The 20,037-nt window shown below is 42.2% G+C and overlaps 1 protein-coding gene across 1 annotated transcript; it reads left to right on the forward strand.

Annotated features, from left to right (window-relative positions):
- The first annotated feature begins 11,380 nt into the window (after positions 1-11,380).
- LOC106563137 (uncharacterized) lies at positions 11,381-17,720 on the forward strand. The gene is made up of 6 exons (XM_014128389.3): positions 11,381-11,640; positions 13,951-14,098; positions 14,231-14,283; positions 14,535-14,632; positions 14,834-15,002; positions 15,318-17,720. The coding sequence occupies exons 2-6, from the start codon at positions 13,960-13,962 to the stop codon at positions 16,740-16,742; spliced, it is 1,884 nt and encodes a 627-aa protein (XP_013983864.2). The 5' UTR covers positions 11,381-11,640; positions 13,951-13,959; the 3' UTR covers positions 16,743-17,720.
- Positions 17,721-20,037: the final 2,317 nt, after the last annotated feature.

Consider the following 20,037-nt stretch of genomic DNA (forward strand, 5'->3'; position numbering starts at 1 on the left):
GCAACACAAGCCCAGCATCATCTCCAGTGCTGTGCTCTTAGCCCAGTTTAGGATAGAATTGTGAGATGTCTACCCCCGAGTTTAGTCAATTTCAAAGCTGCTTCTGATAGTATGTTATTGGTTCTACTACTGGTGGTGGTGCAACTGTTGTTGGCATCAGTTACAATGTTCTTGGTTCTAGTTTGAGTATTATCTAGCATCTAGTTCGAGGTTCTAGTTGTAGTAGAGTGGAACTGGTGGTTCTAGAGTGTCATTGGCATCAGAATGTTGTTGATTCTAGTGTCTTTTTAGAGGTTCTAATTCTAGTAGAATATGGTTATAGTGCTAGTATCATCCTGTAGAGCTGTAGACCACCTGGACTAGGGTGGTGAAGAAGATGGATTCTGACATCTCCATCCTTCCAGCTGGGCATAGGGCAACCTGGAAGACGTAGCTGAGTTGATATAATAGGTAATAGATTTTCACCATGCACTGTCTAATCTCGTCACCCAATGTCACGTTCGTTATCAAAATGATCGGACCAAGGCGCAGCGTGAGTAGCGTTCCACATAATTTATTAGAAAGTGAAACTTTAGAAAAATACAAAACAAATAAAGAATAAACAAACTGTGACTACAATGAAACTACACATAAACAATATCCCATAAACCCCAAGTGAAAAACAAGCTACTTAAGTATGATCCCCAATTAGAGACAACGATTACCAGCTGCCTCTAATTGGGAATCATACAAATCACCAACATAGAAAATATAACCTAGAACCCCACATAGAAATAAATAAACTAGATCACCCCCCAGTCACACCCTGAACCACTTCACCATAGAGAAACAATGGGCTCTTTATGGTCAGGGCGTGACACCCAATCACTATTAATCTGTATAGTTTTTAATCACACCATATTATAGAGATCATTTACATTTCACATTTCAGTCTTGTTATTGTCTTCTGCTAAAATTAAAACATACAGTGCATTCGGAAAGTATTCAGACTTTTTCCACCTTGTGTTACGTTGCAACCTTATTTTAAAATTAATTTTAAAAAACATTTTCGCTCATCAATCTACACACAATACCCCATAATAACAAAGCGAAAACAGATGTAAAAAATGTTGAGCAAATGTATAAAAAAAAAACAGAAATACCTTATTTACATAAATATTCACACACTCTTTGCTATGAGACTCTAAATTGAGCTCAGGTGTATCCTGTTTCCATTGATCATCCTTGAGCTGTTTCTACAACTTGACTGGAGTCCACCTGTGGTAAATTAAATTGTTTGGACATGATTTGGACAGTGCATGTCAGAGCATAAACCAAGCCATGAGGTCGAAGGAATTGTCCGTAGAGCTCCGAGACAGGATTGTGTCGAGGCACAGATCTTGAGAAGGGTACCAAAACATTTCTGCAGCATAGAAGGTCCCCAAGAACACAGTGGCCTCCATCATTCTTAAATGGAAGAAGTTTGAAATCACCAAGACACTTCCTAGAGCTGGCCTCCGAGCCAAACTGAGCAATCAGGGGAGAAGGACCTTGGTCAAGGAGTTGACCAAGATCCCGATGGTCACTCTCACAGAGCTCTAAAGTTCTTCTGTGGATATGGGAGAATCTTCAAGAAGGACAACCATCTCTGCAGCAGCATCAATCAGGCCTTTATGGAAGAGTAGCCAGAAGGAAGCCACTGCTCAGTAAGAGGCACATGACAGCCCACTTGGAGTTTGCCAAAAGGCACCTAAAGGACTCTCAGACCATGAGAAACAAGATTCTCTGGCATGATGAAACCTCTTTGGCCTGAAGGCCAAGCGTCACGTCTGGAGGAAACCTGGCACCATCCCTACGGTGAAGCACGGTGGTGGCAGCATCATGCTCTGGACATATTTTTCAGCAGCAGGGACTGGGAGACTAGTCAGGATCGAGGCAAAGATACAGAGAGATCCTTGATGTAAACCTGCTCCAGACCGCTCAGGACCTTAGACTGCGGCGAAGGTTCACCTTCCAACGGGACAACAACCCTAAGCACACAGCCAAGACAACACAGGAGTGGCTTCGGGACAAGTCTCTGAATGTCCTTGAGTGGCCCAGCCAGAGCCCGGACTTAAACCCAATCGAACATCTCTGGAGAGATCTGAAAATAGCTGTTCAGCGACGCTACCCATCCAACCTGAAAGAGCTTGAGAGGATCTGCAGAGAAGAATGGGAGAAAGTCCCCAAATACAGGTGTGCCAAGCTTGTAGCACCATACCCAAGAAGACTTGAGACTGTAATATCTGCCAAAGGTGTTTCAACAAAGTACTGAGTAAAGGGTCTGAATACATATTGTGGCAGCCCAGGGGAGTCAGAGGTGAAACTCACAATAAAATAGGACAGCAGGAGACCGTTTTGCAGTGCTCAAACAAAAGTTGTTCTTTAATAAAGGTTAATAAAGGGGGAACGGGGAGGGGAGAAATACAAATGTCAGGCCTCAGGTAACGACGTGGTGGCTCCTCATGCCGCCTGTGTTAATGAACAAAACAGAGAGAGAGAGCGATGAGTCCGGGGTTTCAATACATGCTCTCAACTTGAGCCGTGTGGTGTGCTGCCCGGGAATGTGTCCTCTTTCTTTGGGGCAAAGAAAAGGAAGAGAGAGAGACAAGTGAGTCAAACATTTCCTAGTATCTTCTTAGGTGTCTGATCGAGGTGCTTATCATACTCACTCCAGTTCTTCTGAGGTCTAGGCGTACCCTTTGCCTGTCTGTCCAAGCGCTCGAGTGACTGCACCTGTACTTATACACATTTGGGGTAACAATAAGCAAACAATAAAATGCTCATCCAGAAGCGGCGCACCTAGTGAACTCAAGACCACCTTTATTCCACACACAGAGAAGCATACAAAGCTCTCCCTCGGCCTCCATTTGGCAAATCTGACCATAATTCTATCCTCCTCATTCCTGATTACAAGCAAAAACTAAAGCAGGAAGTACCAGTGACTCGCTCAATACGAAAGTGGTCAGATGAGGCAGATGCTACGTTACAGGACTGTTTTGCTAGCACAGACTGGAATATGTTCCGGGATTCATCCAATGGCATTGAGGTGGTATGGTATACCACCTCAGTCATCGGCTTCATCAATAAGTGCATCGACGTCGTCCACTCAGTGACAGTACATACATATCCAAACCAGAAGCCATGGATTACAGGCAACATCAACATCGAGCTAAAGGCTAGAGCTGCCGCTTTCAAGGATCGGGACACTAATCCAGATGCTTATAAGAAATCCCGCTATGCCCTTAGACTAACCATCAAACAGGCAAAGCGTCATTACAGGATTAAGATTGAATCCTACTACACCGGCTCTGATGCTCGTCGGATGTGGCAGGGCTTGAAAACTATTACGGATTACAAAGGGAAACCCAGCTGCGACCTGCCCAGTGATGCGAGTCTACCAGACGAGCTAAATGCCTTTTATGCTCGCTTTGAGGCAAGCAACACTGACGCATGCATGAGAGCACCAGCTGTTCTTGACGACTATGTGATAGCACTCTCGGTAGCCGATGTGAACAAAACCTTTAAACAGGTCAACACTCACAAAGCCGCAGGGCCAGACGGATTACCAGGACGTGTACAGTACTCAAAGCATGCGTGGACCAATTGTCAAGTGTCTTCACTGACATTTTCAACCTCTCCCTGACCGAGTCTGTAATACCTACATGTTTCAAGCAGACCACCATAGTCCCTGTGCCCAAGGAAGCGAAGGTACTCTGCCTAAATGATTAGCGCCCAACAGCACTCACATCGGTACCCATGAAGTGCTTTGAAAGGCTGGTCATGTCTCACATCAACAGCATCATCCCGGATACCCTAGACCCATTCCAATTCGCATACCGCCCCAACAGATCCACAGATGACGCAATCTCAATCGTACTCCACACTGCCCTTTCCCACCTGGATAAAAAGGAACACCTATGTGAGAATGCTGTTCATTGACTACTGCTCAGCGTTCAACATCATAGTGCCCATGAAGCTCATCTCTAAGCTAAGGACCCTGGGACTAAACATCTCCCTCTGCAACTGGATCCTGGACTTCCTGACTGGCCGCCCGCAGGTGGTAAGGGTAGGCAACAACACCTCTGCCACGCTGATCCTCAACACTGGGGCCCCTCAGGGGTTTGTGCTTAATCCCCTCCTGTACTCCCTGTTCACCCACAACTGTTTAGCCAAACACGACTCCAACACCATCAATACATTTGCTGATGACACAAAAGTGGTAGGCCTGATCACCGACAACGATGAGACAGAGACCTGGAAGTGTGGTACCAGGACAACAACCTCTCCCTCAATGTGAGAAAGACAAAGGAGCTGATCGTGGACTACAGGAAAAGTTGGGCCGAACAGGCCCCCATTAACATCGACAGGCCTGTAGTGGAGTGGGTCACCAATGAACTATCATAGTCCAAACACATCAAGACAGTTGTGAGGAGGGCACGACAACACCTTTTCCCCCTCAGGAGACTGAAAAGATTTGGCATGGGTCCCCAGATCATCAAAAGTTCTACAGCTGCACCATCGAGAGCATCCTGACAGGTTGCATCACCGCCTGGTGTAGCAACTGCTCAGCATCTGACCACAAGGTGCTACAGAGGGTAGTGCGTACGGCCCAGTACATCACTGGGGCCAAGCTTCCTGCTATCCAGGACCTATATACTAGGCGGTGTCAGAGGATAGCCAAAAGAATTGTCAAAGACTCCAGTCACCCAATCATAGACTGTTCTCTCTGCTACCGCACGGCAAGCGGACCTAAAGGCTCCTTAACAGCTTCTACCCCCAAGCCATAAGACTGCTGAACAATTAATGAAATGGCCACCCAGACTATTTACATTGACACCCTCCCCTCCATTTGTTTTTTACACTGCTGCTACTCGCTGTTTATTATCTAAGCATAGTCACTTCACCCCTACCTACATGTACAAATAACCTCGACTAACATGTACCCCTGCACAAGCATTTCACGGTAAGGTCTGCATCTGTTGTATTCAGCGCATGTGACGAATAAAGTTTGATTTGAGGGACAGGTGGGACCAATTCGAGGTGCCAATTGGTTGCAGCACCTGGACTGGGTAGTATTGGTGTTGACTCACCATCCCTAGTTGGTGCCTGTAGAGCTGTCCATAGTGCTGACTCACTTTGGCCTCTCTAGCCCTCTGGAGCTGACCAAGGTCTTGCTCCTTCCTTTGTCGTTCCCTGCTGCCCCCCACGTTGCCAGATTATGTAAATGTGATATTTCATTTTTTAAATTTAAATACATTTGCTTTGTCATTATGGGGTATTGTGTGTAGATTGAGGAGAGAAAAAACTATTCAATCCATTTTAGAATAAGGCTGTAACGTAACAAAATGTGGAAAAAGTCAAGGGGTCTGAATACTTTCCGAATGCAGTGTAATTTGCTTGCAGAATGTTATGGTATTGTTTTCTTCTGAGCTCTTCTGCAAGCCTGTCCTTCAAAAAGTTCAAACTGAGTGTTGAAATTTAAAGATGTCTCTTTTTCAACAAAACATCTGATTGTTTAATCATATTTGTTTAATATTTGTCTCTCGTCTATCAACTCCCAAGAGTAAAAGCCAAATCCAGGCAGTCAACAAGAGTTTCGGCTTTCATTCTCTCCATCAACACTCACAAAAATAAATTCCTCTATGAACAGACATTCCTGAGCGATGATACCAGACATGCCATCTGTCTGTTGTCACTCCCAGTCGGGATACTATCATAGTTGGCAAAGAAAATGGAGGAGAAATGCTTGTGTTCAGTCTGATGTCAAATGAAGACAACTGTCTGACGACTTGAGTGGGTTATATATCCCTCATACTGTATAAAACTAGCAGAAACAAAAAGCTCAATTAAGAAACAAAAAGCTTAATTTAGAAGTCAGTTTGTAGACATTGAGCTTGAATGATTAGGTATTAAATAAAAACCTGACAATATAGGAACAAGGAAGTCTTGGCCGGGAAAGCAAAAATGGGGAAATAGGTTTGTATTTCTTTCAAATGTCACCCAACCCAACTCTCACGCAACATACCTGATGCTGTCTGTAGATTACATGATTACGGTTACCAGAGGTCATTCAATTGAAATTATTTCCAATAAAATAGATGATAGAATTTGCAATCTTATCAAATCAAATAAATGCTAACCACGGGAAGTTTAAGATGGATGTGGATAACAGCCAGGTTTAGCATGCAGTGGTGATTTAAGCTGTCAGAAATACAAGAGGTCAGATTCAAATCATTACTGAAAGTCAAAGATGCTGCGAGTCAACCACCAGGCTTAAAACAATAAGAGGAAAAGCTTGTTTAGTCCTGTCAAGGTGACATAGTGAGATAATTGCTACATCTCCTCTGTGTCACTGAGAAGGGTGTGACTGAATGTTTTTGTCCTGGTCCAACTGACTTCAGCTAAAAACAGCAGTACGTAATGTGATATCATCCAGGAATCTTAATGTCTTGATTCTATTCTAACTTAATATTCACTGATCACGTTTAGACCTATAATCTGAACAAAAGTAGTACAACATTTTATGAGATACACATTCCAGGAAAATAAATGTCATCTTGGTCGAATCCAGTGGTTCCCAACCAGTGGTACTAGGACCCTTGGGGGTGGGGGGGGGGGTTACTTGAAACTATTCAGGAGACCATAGGTTTACTGGTAAAATGCTCATGAGTGGGTACTTCAGGGCAACTCCGGGCAGAGCAAAATTCAGTTGATGGTACAGCAACCGAAAAAGGTTGAGAACCACCGGTCTAATCAATAAGATCTAGACTTTGCACCATGAATACTAATATATATGAGGAGTCATTTTCAATTTTGTCATCCCTTATTGCACTTTGTTCTTAAGTTTCTCTCATGGTCTCATCCTATCCGTAGCCCAATAACAGTGTTATTAGTAGTTAGTCATTTATTACCAATGTTCACAAATTTGATAGTGGTGTGAAATATTAGGTATACATTTCCCAATAAAAAATCATAATAATCCCAATCTGAGCAAAAGCAGAGGTAGCGAACCTTAAAGGTCAAATCTGCGTATACTACATTCATTTTCGTAATTTAACAGACACTCTTGTCCGGAGCGACTTAGAAGAGCAATTATGGGGAAGTGCTTTGCTCAAGGTAAAACAGTGAGCTGACATTGCTTTATATTCTATGTATTGTAGCCAGGCCTACATTATTTTAGCCATGCTTTGGATCTGCTTAAAACCCCCATCCATGATGTAGGCTACATGTGTCTATGCCCACCATGAAACGAGAGATGAGAACCTCTATAAATACCGGTAAACCTCGTATTCAGAAGTTATTTTCCTGTAACAATTGTTTGTTTTCCGTTGCACATTTTTTAAACCTGAAGCCCTCCATAGGCTACCCTTAACCTTTATTGTTTGGTTGTCCCCTATTGTAGTCCATTCAAGTTGTGATTTTTATCTTGATTCAGTATTTTTCCACCAATGGTTGCACAAATGTAATAATAACATATTTGATTTCATTAGCAGATGCTTTAATCCAACGCGATTTACAGCCATGCGTGCATAAATCTTTTGTATGTGAGGCTCCAGCGAGAATCGAACCCATGAGCCTTGGTGTTGTTGGCACCACGCTCTTCTGACTGAGATTGCTTGCTGAACTACATGTAGATTTGCACTGCTGCACTCGCTTGGTCTCATAGTTGGATGGTTGGAAATGAGGCTGTCAACACCTCTGTACAGCCTTGCAATGTGACACCTCAAAATCTATGGCAGGAAAAGGTGTGAAAATAGAATCAAACGTATACAATAAAAATACAAAAAATAATCTTGACACATCTGATCTAACTGTAGATTTCCATCATCGGAATATGTCAATGAGGGTAAACAGCATTCAGAATGTGACATTACCTGTATTCCTGGTGTTAATGACTGGGTTGAGGAGCATATAAGACAGCAGGTTACAGTATCTCACATTAGGTCAACAGGCAGTCACACAATTCACTTTTATTGCATTGAAATTCAAGAGTTGCCACTCTGAGGAAGACGTCAGCTTGACGTCAGAACCTTAGTCACCTGTTTGCATCTTATACACTGGATTAAAGTGAGCTAAAATAAATCAATCTCTGCTTTTTTTGTTGAGCGCTCCAACTTTCTACCTCGAGTCCCTTTGGAAGTTTTTCTTGGTAAATCCTGCTCCTGATTTTTGTCATTGTCGTTGAGCACCCGTCCTTTCCTTTGTTTGCCTTTATTGGTGAAGGCCCACCTGAAATCAAGACTTGCAGCATCAAAACAGTTTCATTGAGAGAGATTCTTAAAACTTAGGATATTTTTGTTTTCACTGACAATATATTATATTGGTAAAACATTATGAATATGAATTCTGTATCTGAATTGTAACTATAAACTGTGATTGTGTTAGATGTTGCAATATACGGACTGTAGCCTATGTACCAATTTCTTGTAATCACATATGGGCTGGGCTCCTGTAAAACGTATAGGACCGTAAAATAAATAATCCATTTGACATATGGTTTGTTTTAAGATGGAGGTTTGTGTTTTAACAATCAAAATATAAACAATACTAAACAACTTTAAGACAACTTTCAGACAACATCCAGACAACATTATGCAAATTTTCGAAGGCCCCTTTTTTGCCACTTCCTGTCTGAATGACGTGCCCAAAGTAAACTACCTGTTACTCAGGCCCTGAAGCCAGGATATGCATATAATTATTACCATTGGAAAGAAAACACTTTGAAGGTTGTAGAAATGTTAAAAAATAATGTAGGAGAGTATAACACAATAGATATGGTAGGAGAAAATCCAAAGAAAAACCAACCAGATTTTTTGTTGTTGTTGAGAAACCATGCTCTTCCAATGGCCAGTATAAGGGCATACTCAATTCTACCTCCCAGGATGCAATTCCTATGGCTTCCACTTGTTGTCGGCAGTCTATGTTCAAGGTTTCTGGCTTGAAACTTGAATAACGAATAAAAAAATAACAGTTTTAGTCCAGGGACACAGTCTTGGAAATCCGTGTTTGTGCGAACCGAGAAGACAAGACGCACCTGCTAAAATCAGTTTCCTATTGAACATACTTCTTTCCGTAAGAAATATTATAGTTTGATTACATTTTAGAGTATCTGAGGAATAAATAGAAATTTAGTTTGACTTGTTGAAACAAAGTTTAGGGGTAGATTTTCAGACTCCTTTCTTTGCATGTTGAACGAGTGGATTACTCAAACCGACGGCGCCAACTAAACAGACTTTTTGGGATATAAAGAAGGATTTTATCTAACAAAATGACACTACATGTTAAAGCTGGGACCCTTTGGATGACAAATCAGAGGAAGATTTTCAAAAAGTAAGTGAATATTTAATCGTTATTTGTGAATTTATGAAACCTGTGCCGGTGGAAAAATATTTTGATGTGGGGCGCTGTCCTCAAACCATCGCATGGCATGCTTTCGCTGTAATAGCTACTGTAAATATAAGACAGTTGTATGTACCTAAATGTTTAATATCCATAATATTTATGATTATTTATTTGAATTGCGCGCCCTCCAGATTCACTGGAAGTTGTCCCGCTAGTGGGACCCCTAGGCTTATGAAGTTTTAACAAACAGATTACCGACCATTTTGAATCCCACCGTACCTTCTCCACTATGCAATCTGGTTTCCGAGCTGGTCATGGGTGCACCACAGCCATGCTCAAGTTTCCTAAACGATATCATAACAACCATCAAAAAAAGACAGTACTGTCCAGCAGTCTTCATCAACCTGGCCAAGGCTTTTGATTCTCTCAATCATCGCATTCTTATCGGCAGACTCAATAGCCTTGGCTTCTCAAATTACTGCCTCGCCTGGTTCACCAACTACTTCTCAGATAGAGTTCAGTGTGTCAAATCGGAGGGCCTGTTGTCCGGACCTCTGGCAGTCTCTATGGGGGTGCCACAGGGTTCAATTCTCGGGCCGACTCTTTTCTCTGTATATATCAATGATGTTGCTTTTGCTGCTGGTGATTCTCTGATCCACCTCTATGCAGACGACACCATTCTGTATACATCTGGCCCTTCTTTGGACCTTGTGCTAACAAACCTCCAAACGAGCTTCAATGCCATACAAAACTCCTTCCGAGGCCTCCAACTGCTTTTAAATGCAAGTAATGCTCTTCAACTGATTGCTGCCCGCACCCTCCCGCCTGTATGCTCTCGTTGGCTGGCCCTCACTACATATTCGTCGCCAAACCCACTGCCTCCAGGTCATCTATAAGTTTATGCTAGGTAAAGCCCCGCCTTATCTCAGCTCACTGGTCACCATAGCAACACCCACCCATAGCACGCGCTCCAGCAGGTATGTTTCACTGGTCACCCCCAAAGCCAACACTTCCTTTGGCCGCCTTTCCTTCCAGTTCTCTGCTGCCAATTACTGGAACAAATTACAAAAATCACTGAGGCTGGAGACTATTATCTCCCTCTCTAACTTTAAGCATCAGCTGTCAGAGCAGCTTACCGATCACTGCACCTGTACACAGCCCATCTGTATATAGCACACCCAACTACCTCAACCCATATTGTTACTTATCTTCTTACTCTCTTGCACCACAGTATCTCTACTTGCACGTCATCATCTGCACATCTATCACTCCAGTGTTAATGCAAAATTTTAATTATTTCGCCTCCATGGCCTATTTATTGCCTTAGTTCCCTACTCTTCTACATTTGCACACACTGTATATTGATTTTTCTATTGTGTTGTTGACTGTACGTTTGTTTATGTGTAACTCTGTGTTGTTGTTTTTGTCGCACTGCTTTGCTTTATCTTGTCCAGGTCGCAGTTGTAAATGAGAACTTGTTCTCAGCTGGCCTACCTGTTTAAATAAAGGTGAAATAAAAAAAATGTAAAAACAATTATTCACTGTCTTTTTACTGTTGTTTTTTATTTCCTTACTTATCTATTGTTCACCTAAAACCCATTTTTTACTTAAAAATTGCACTGTTGGTTAGGGCTTGTAAGTAAGCATTTCACAGTAAGGTCTACACCTGTTGTATTCGGCGCACGTGACAAATAAACGTCGATTTGATTTGATGTTAGTTCTGGTTTCTACTGAGCAAAGGGCCACATACTTGCCTAAAGTTTGTTTACATCTCACCATCTACTAACGTAAGCATCATCAACACAGGAAAAAGGCATTGACGAAAAAACCAATAATAATTATGCATGAGTGAATGGGTGTCATCACCACCAATGGTGAACAAAATACCTTTCTCTCAGCAATTTTTTTTTTACACTTTCTACCTAATTCTGTGGACTATTCTGATGCCAAGCCTTTGGCAAGCTACCATGAACAGGTTGGACTGGTCTGACTTCCAACACATAGCAGGAAGAACTTTGGGAATTCACCTCCCCAAGAGCGTTGGACCTTGGTGTCATTCAGAGGCACAGGACAGGTGTGTGTTAGTATGTATGTGTGACAGGGAGAGGTGACAATACTGTGGAAAACGGGAGAAGACTACAGAGACAGGAGTGGAGACTGTATTGAAGCTACCAATCTGCAGATCTAAAACACTGATCTATAGAGCCTGTGGATGCGCTGCAGCCTGGTGTGGAGGACTGAGACCTAGCCACCTCTATTCTGTCTCTGAAATCACAGGTGAGCACCACCACTAAATGCTCTAGTGTTACTCTCATACAGCTTGGTTGGTGGTTCTGATATCATCTTGGTTTCTTCCCAATTCCTAAGTCTTCATAGCTGAGAGGAGGCATTGATGTGGTCAAATGTTGGAGCTACTGATAATACTCTTGGTACTGACGGTATCTCCATATTCTTGTGTGATTTAGGGTCAAATTTCCATTAAATGTCATACAATTATTCAATACAAAAAGGGGATATGGAATTTAATTGGAAAAAATGCCCAAAGTGGAAGAAACTATTTTCCCTATTGAAAGCCAATTCCAATCATGAATAGGATAATAGTGTTTTTTTCTTTACAAGTTTTTAAATAATGTGGTCAAATGTGGTTCACGTCTTCGCATTGAATTTCTTGTAGCTATTGAAGTAGTTTTGGAAAACCCAGACCTAGGGCAGCGGCACTGTGTAACAGAACAACGTATGCTGGAAGATTGTTCACATTGTGGGAGACAACCCATCTGCCTAAGGAGACTACTACTGAAGTAGCTGGTGCCACAATCAACCTAACTTCTGTAACAGAAATGTGTAGCCAATGGCATGTATCCTCTAGGCTGATACTATTTGATTTTTTTGTTCTGTAATATGAAATTCATATTTATATTATTTCATTCAATTCGCAATCCATAGCTCAACCAGCCATTGGTATGTCAACACACATGGAGTGATGGCGTCACTCCAGATTGCTCTCAAACTGTGTGGTGTCTCAGAAACAAATTGCGGTTTGTGGTTGTATTCATGAACTCAGAGTGAAATTGAAATATCCATCATCAAATAAAATCAAATGTTATTTGTCACATACGCCGAATACTACAGGTGAAACGCTACAGTGGGTACCGGAACAGAGTCAATGTGCGGGGGCACCGGTTAGTCGAGGTAATTGAGGAAATATGTACATATAGGTTGAGTTATTAAAGTGACTATGCATAGATAATAACAGAATCTTTAATGAAATAATAAAACAAGCACAATATTTTTTACTTTTATACAAGACAGATTTCTCAGAGATTTATAGTAGATTCATCAACGCCTGAAACAGCATATGAAAAACATGACAGAAACATGACACACATATTTAAAATATATATTCTATACTATATATTGGATCTCAATGACATGTTGAGCAATAAATTAGCCCAAAGATATGTACACGTCTCACAGGACCAAGTGTGAGACTGTGCCATATTCCGTCTCTGACTCTTCTCCACTCTCCTAGCTCGGCAGGGCACATCTGGCACTTATTCAGGGGTCTTTTCAGGAGGGTGAAAAGTTACACAACATTTAGATAGAAAAGTATTGTGTATAACATGATTTACCAGTAAGCAAAATAGGGAATAATATTGGGTTTATTTGTTGGATTTCTATCTGCAATGTTGTGAACGCTTCACCTCACTGAATGCAGCCCTAGTCTATGATTGGTCTGTCCTCTCCAATATAAAACAATACACAACAGTTCAAAGTATAGGAAACAGTGACTGCATTGATCAAGCCTCTGATCTATGCCGTGACCACAGTCAGCTCAGTGGCAATGTTTGCCGATTGTGACAGCCTGGGTGTTGACACTGGTACCACTGTGCCAGGGACACACATGGTTGAGTGATCAGTCAAACAACCTTAGTCATCATCATCAATTAGTTATATTTGGGAACACCGATTGGCAGTCAATCAAGAGACTGTGGGCCCTTAAAGACCGGTTGAAATGCATACAGTAGTCAAACATGTCGCTTTATTTGTCCGTTCATCAGTCACACTCATTGTTTGATTTGCAGTCAAGCCACGGTCAAATATGTTTTATGTGCATTGTAAATATGTTGTGTACAGTATGTGTACAGCCGGATCCGGGCATAAGCGACATGAGCGGTCGCTCCCTGACCCAAAGGAATTCAGTCGGGGTTTCAACTTACTGTTGCGGGTTAGAATAGTAGAATTTGGTTGTCCGTCAGCAGTTTGTCTCTTGTTTTGTCAGTCACTAACAATCACTTGAATAGCCATGTCAGCTAACAATTTTTAGATTGATAATTTAGTCTAGCCAGTTATCTAAACTTGTAAACCCCATGGCAAAATGTGTGGAACTGCAGAAAACGTGCTTTAAATATCTCGCTAGGGGACTCACCTGTGTATGTGTGATAAATGATTGTAAAATACTGTTTGGCTATTATGAAAAATGTTAATTATGAACATCAGAAATGCATGAACAACATGATGCTGTTGTCTTCTTCAGGATGTTGTGTAAACGTTGTGGTAATTGTGTGGTTGCATCGTGTGTGTTCACAGGCAGACATCATGGCCCATGCGGAGGAGGAGAGACCCTCAGAACAGGAGAAAGAGATGGGAGAGGAGACCTTCCTCAAAGACCTCTATCTGTACATGAAGAAGAGAGATACACCCATAGAGAGAATACCACACCTGGGCTTCAAACAGAGTGAGTGTACTGTACGCAGAGAAACATAGGTGCACACACACACACACAGTGCATGCACTCACACACAGTAATTGTTGACATCTCTCATACAATGTATAGCTGATATTCTGTATATATGTTTTATGTTTCTAGTCGATCTGTTCATGATGTATAAGACTGTGAAAAGCTTGGGCGGCTACCTCCAGGTAAAATAATATCAATCATTTCCAACACGTATTAGGTTTCAGTTTTTCCATAAAAATAGGTGTGAGGAATTCATATTCCAAGTCAAACCCCAGAGTTAACCGAACATCCTGTAAAGTTGTATTTAAAGGAAACTTTCCTCATCACCCTCTCACCAGTTTTAGAACTATTGTAATGGGGGCCACATCACATGCATGTTTTTGTTACACGTACACAACGACACAATGTTCAAATGAAGCTGAATTTCTACAAGGTAACAACCCAGCAGCTGTGGAAGCAAGTTTACAACATCCTGGGAGGAAACCCCAGAAGCACCAGCGCAGCCACCTGCACCCGTAGACACTATGAGAAGTATGTCAAAGAAAACGTATCATACATCTTATATGCATGCGTGTCTGTGCGTGTATGTGTGCGGTTGTGCATATGGCTGTGTGCTTGCATGTCTTTGACACAGATATCTTGAATATACAGTATAAGTGTGAAGTCAGTGATGTGTGCGCGGGGTATGTTTTAAATGGTGCAGTTTCAAAAATGGCCTTTGTGTTGCCGTAGGCTGCTTCTGGCATATGAGTGTCATGTAAGAGGAGAAAACTACATGGAGGTCCTGCCACGGCACCAGCAGAAGCGTTTACATTACAGTAGTCTCGGTGAGGAGGAAGAGTGCCCCAGGACAGCCAAACGTAGCATGACATATGGCGCTTTCCAGACCTCCCAGCAACAGGTACACTAACAAGCAAACATACACACATGCACACATACATAAGCATGTACGCACACACACTGACAAGTGCCCGCAGACAGATGAATACAAAGAGACAAAGATGCAGAGATGCAAAGATGCAGCCCAATTCAGATTTTTTTCCCCCACTAATTGTTCTTTTGACTAATCACATCAGATTTTTTCACATTAGATCTTTTTCAGAGCTGATTTGATTAGTCAAAAGCAATTAGTGAGAAAAAAGACACCCATGCGCACACACATACACACACATTTAAATCCATTGACTGACTCATTATTGGTATTTTCTCCTCTCAGAACCCCCATCATTTCCTGACAGACTCCAGAGTGAGGATCATCCCTATGCCTGCACACTACCATCCAAACTATCACCACCCTGGCCACCCCGCTCTGCCCCCCTATGTCCACCCACCTCTGACCCCCGGCAGCCACCCCAGACCCCAACCCCCATATCTCCCCTCCCCTCAAGGGCAGACAGAAAGGGCCAAGCAGCCTCTGGAGCGCTTGCGCCTCCTGGCCAACCGGTACAAGTGCTCCTCAGACTGGAATGAGCCACTCAACCTCAGTTGCAAGAAAGCTTGTCTAGAGTCAGGTGGTCAGCCTGCTTCGTCCTTTGCCCCTCCTCCCTCCAACAAATCCCCAAAGTTCTTGAATACGCCCTCACCACTTTACCCCACCAAGGAGATGGCTAAAGATGAGGGCTGTGAGATGCCGGAGGGGACGTCACCCCCCGAGAGATCCTACCTCTACCCCTTGGCAACCAGAGATGGCTATGTCATCGACCTCACTTCCTCCTCTGGCGGTTCCTCCCGCAGCCCGACTCCAGCCTCCAGCCCAGGCATGAAGACGGAGTCCCCTGTCCCCTGTCCACTGCAGAGTCGCAAGGCCAGCGCCCCCTCCATGGTCCACGTCCCTAGACCCCTGAAGAGAGAATACCCAGATTGGCCCAGGGGGGAGAGTAGGGGAGAAAGCCCCAAGCACAGTCCGGGGCCTCTCAATCTCAGCTGCGCTCTGCCCAGTCCCCCCAGAGAGACAGGGGGAAGGATGGAGATCCAAATCCCGCTGGCGCTTCTCCAAGACTGGATAAAAGGAGGCCTGCTGTGTGGGCCTGCTAGTTCCCGGCCTGGAGCTCCATCCCTGCAGGGTCCAACACCACCAGAGCCAAGGGAGAGGACACAGACCAGAACAGACATCTCCCCCACCATTGCGAACCATGCTGACCAGGTCTTTCACAGCCCTCACAGAGACCAGGACAGGAGCTCTGGGTATCTGAGGGAGAGGAGTCTGGAGAGGTACAGGAACCTGCCTAGCCCCACCACCACATCCCCTACTTCCAGTCACCGCCACCCCATGGTGCCCTACCAGATCTCCAGCTACAAGGCTCAGCTGTCAGGGAGCATCCTATGTAACCCGGCCAGCGGGTACTTGTACCCCTGGGAGAAACAGGAGAACACCAGGAGGCCCTACCACCCAAATCCCATGCACCCCCATGATCTACAGGACAGAGCCCAGCCAATCCCCTTGAAGATCCACCCCAGCAGTCAGGCTCTGGAGCAGGATGATGTAGGCCCCACATCCCTAGCCTGTAGTCCAGACACATCCCAGGGAATGGTGGAAAACTCTAGGATGGCTTTGATGGCAGACCCCTCATCTTCCTCTCTGATACCACTGACACCTGAGGAGTTCATGAAGTTGAAGCGGCTCATCTCAAGCTCCTCGTGAACAGAATGCAACAACAAGCCCACAATCCTGCTAATTAACAGAAAACATGATGCACTCTGGGCAAAAGATATAACATGTCAATGTTGACGTTGGATGATTGGAAAAGCACGCATTACTGTACATACAATATTGCATAGAGACATGCCCTGACACATAACAAATATACATGTATATAGAGTACTGTTTCAGTTATAAGACACAGTTCAAAGGACACTGTAGCACTTTTGAAATACTACAGAATATGAATTGTCTTTTAATATTCTGTGTTTTTATCCTTTGAAGATTGCTAACAATTTATTATGCACTGGAGTAAAAAGTTATTATCCAAAATTAAGTATTTTTGTGCCTTCATTTCTGGGATTTGTTTTGAACATAAAGTAGCATTGAAATAAATACTTTTTAAAGTTTAATAACTGTCACAAAACTATACAAGTTTACCACCTAGACAGCAAAGGTACATTTTGTGGGTGTTGAGAATTGTGAGCCATACTGTTTTGAGGAGGAACAATTACAGTATCTACAAACAAAATGTAAAATAAAAGTTTTATTATGAAAATGTGAATGTTTTTATATACACTGAGTGTACAAAACATAAAAAATTACTGACCAGGTGAATTCAGGTGAAAGCTATGGTCCCTTTTTGATGTCACTTGTTAAATCAGTGTAGATGAAGAGGAGACAGTTAAAGGATTTTTAAGCCTTGAGACATAGATTGTGTATGTGTGCCATTCAGAGGGTGTATGGGCATGATTGAAGTGCCTTTGAACAGGGTATGGTAGTAGGTGCCAGGCTCACCGGTTTGTGTCAAGAACTGGGGGAGGGTGCAACTCAATATTAAGGTGTTCTTAATGTTTTGTTCACTGTGTATATATATTTGTAAAACTTTTTTTTCCTATTTTTATTTTCCTACAAGTAATGTTGGAATCTTTTAACCCTTTTCATGTTGGCAAATATTTCACAATAAATATTCGGATCGTTTTTTTTCTTATTTTCTTCAAATATTGACACAGTATTGTACAAATATGGCAAAATCTAACACCTACATCAACTCATTATGCCTAGTCAAACCCCTAACCAAGGTGGAACCTTGAAACGGTCACAACAGCGAGAATGTGTTATTTGTGGCTGTAACACGACTGAGATGCCAGGCAGTGTCAGTGTGAAACCCCACACTAACTACAGTATGTTCCTCAGAAACATGTGTGTACAGCATCACCTGTCTGTTGACTTTGGACCTGAGCTTGTTTTGCCAGATGCATAATTCCACAGGGCGTATCTTACATGAAATGTATAATTGCATTGAAGACGCCCACTGAAGCAAAAGCATGTGTGTTTAACAGGACATAGCCTTAAACACAGCTTCCCCTGAGTGAAAAGGGAGAGAATAGAGAAAGAATAGTCATATTCCTAAAGAAATAACACAAAAAACACATCAACTGACACTCATATACTGAACAAATATATAAATGCAACAATTTCAAAGGTTTTGCTGAGTTAGAGTTCATATAAGGAAATCAGTCAATTGAAATAAATGCATTAGGCCCTAGTCTATGCATGTCACATGACTGGGCAGGGGCGCAGCCATGGGTCCACCCACCTGGGAGCCAGGCCCAGACAATCACAATTAGTTTGTCCCCAACAAAAGGGCTTTAGAGACAGAAATTATCCTCAAGAAAATATTTTTGTACATATGGAACATTTGAGATCTTTTATTTCAGCTCATGAAACATGGGACCAACACTTTACATGTTGCATTTATATTTTTGTTCAGTATATTAACCTTCATACGACCAACATATTTTACATACATGGATTACCAACTGGGGTCATTATGACTCTGATAAGAAACTATTGGAAAAAGCAACAATCACAGCGAAATATCAACTTAAATATTTTAAAAACATTAGACATGTAAATGTTATCTGAAATAGAAAAATAACCAAAACAGACTTATTTTAGCATATATTGTTCAATAACAATATATGCATTTCTCCCTTAAATGTGCAGCCCACATTAGTACTTAAGCTGATTTACCATCATTTGATTGTATATAAAGTAGTATCATTTAGTTTAGCATTTAAGTAAATATTTATGTGGTAAAAACAGCTGCAATTTAAAGGGGCTGTACACCAGAATGTGAAACATACTGTACTTAAATTTATTGACAAAAAGCATTTCACCCATTGATCCTGAGAAACCAAAAACTTAGGCTTAGTTCTCTTTACTTACATACCCCACAGCCAGCATTAGCATCACTGCTAGTGAATCAATGGGATTGGTATATAGAGCCTATGGCAGGATGTTTCAAAAAGCAAAGTCACTTCAAACTAAATGTTATAGAAACAATACCATAACAAGTTAAACATACAGAATATTGGAAGATACTATAGGAATTATGGTATTTATATAACATTCCTTAGATCATTTTTTGGGGGGAGAAAACACCAGTACAGCACCACATGTACATTCAGAGGAGGGCTGGTTTCTGTGTTACAGTTATACCAAGTAGTTATACCACTGAAAGACTTAAATGTGCGGTTTTGACTGCAACTAAGCATACATCTAAGTTCGTTTTGATTTTGAACACGGTCATACCTAGTTATAACCATAGTACATAAGGTGCTCCATCTCTGCAGGTGATCCGTCTATCAGGCAGTGGCGACCCGTCATTAAGGGCAGGTGTTTTGAGACCCACCTGTTTAGCTAAAAATATATAAAAAACAGTTGAAGTCGGAAGTTTACATACACTTAGGTTGGAGTCATTAAAACTCGTTTTTCAACCACTCTACAAATTTCTTGTTAAAACTAGTTTTGGCAAGTTGGTTAGAACGTCTACTTTGTGCATGACACAAGTCATTTTTCCAACAGTTTACAGACAGATTATTTCACTGTATCACAATTGCAGTGGGTCAGAAGTTCACATACACTTAATTGACTGTGCCTTTAAATAGCTTGGAAAATTCCAGAAAATGATGTCACGAACCGGCTCAAAATGCGTAACAAAAAAGGAGACAACGTGGCGATAAAGAATAACAAAATATATTTATTTAACTAAAGTAAACTAAATATGATTAACAATGGTGTGTGTAGTCAGTAACCAGTAGTGTAAGTGAGTGGTTGCTTGCATAAATATGATAATGAGAGGTGTTGAAAGGTGCCAACGCAAACAACCAAAAACAGCCACAAAAATGCCACAACCAAAATCTGTGTCTGCAAGGAGAGAGTCTCCTCAAAGAATGGGGAAGAAGTGCATTTATCCACCCGAGCCCAGGTGTGTCCCATTCCGCTGACGACA

The sequence above is a fragment of the Salmo salar genome, chromosome 11 (assembly GCF_965601325.2).
Source record: "Salmo salar chromosome 11, fSalSal1, whole genome shotgun sequence".
NCBI lineage: Eukaryota > Metazoa > Chordata > Actinopteri > Salmoniformes > Salmonidae > Salmo > Salmo salar.

Coding starts and splice junctions, on each gene's coding strand:
- LOC106563137 (XM_014128389.3), top strand. CDS start 13,960: ATGGCCCATGCGGAGGAGGAGAGACCCTCAGAACAGGAGAAAGAGATG. Junction 14,099..14,230: donor ACACCTGGGCTTCAAACAGA/GTGAGTGTACTG, acceptor TTATGTTTCTAG/TCGATCTGTTCATGATGTAT. Junction 15,003..15,317: donor TCCAGACCTCCCAGCAACAG/GTACACTAACAA, acceptor TTCTCCTCTCAG/AACCCCCATCATTTCCTGAC.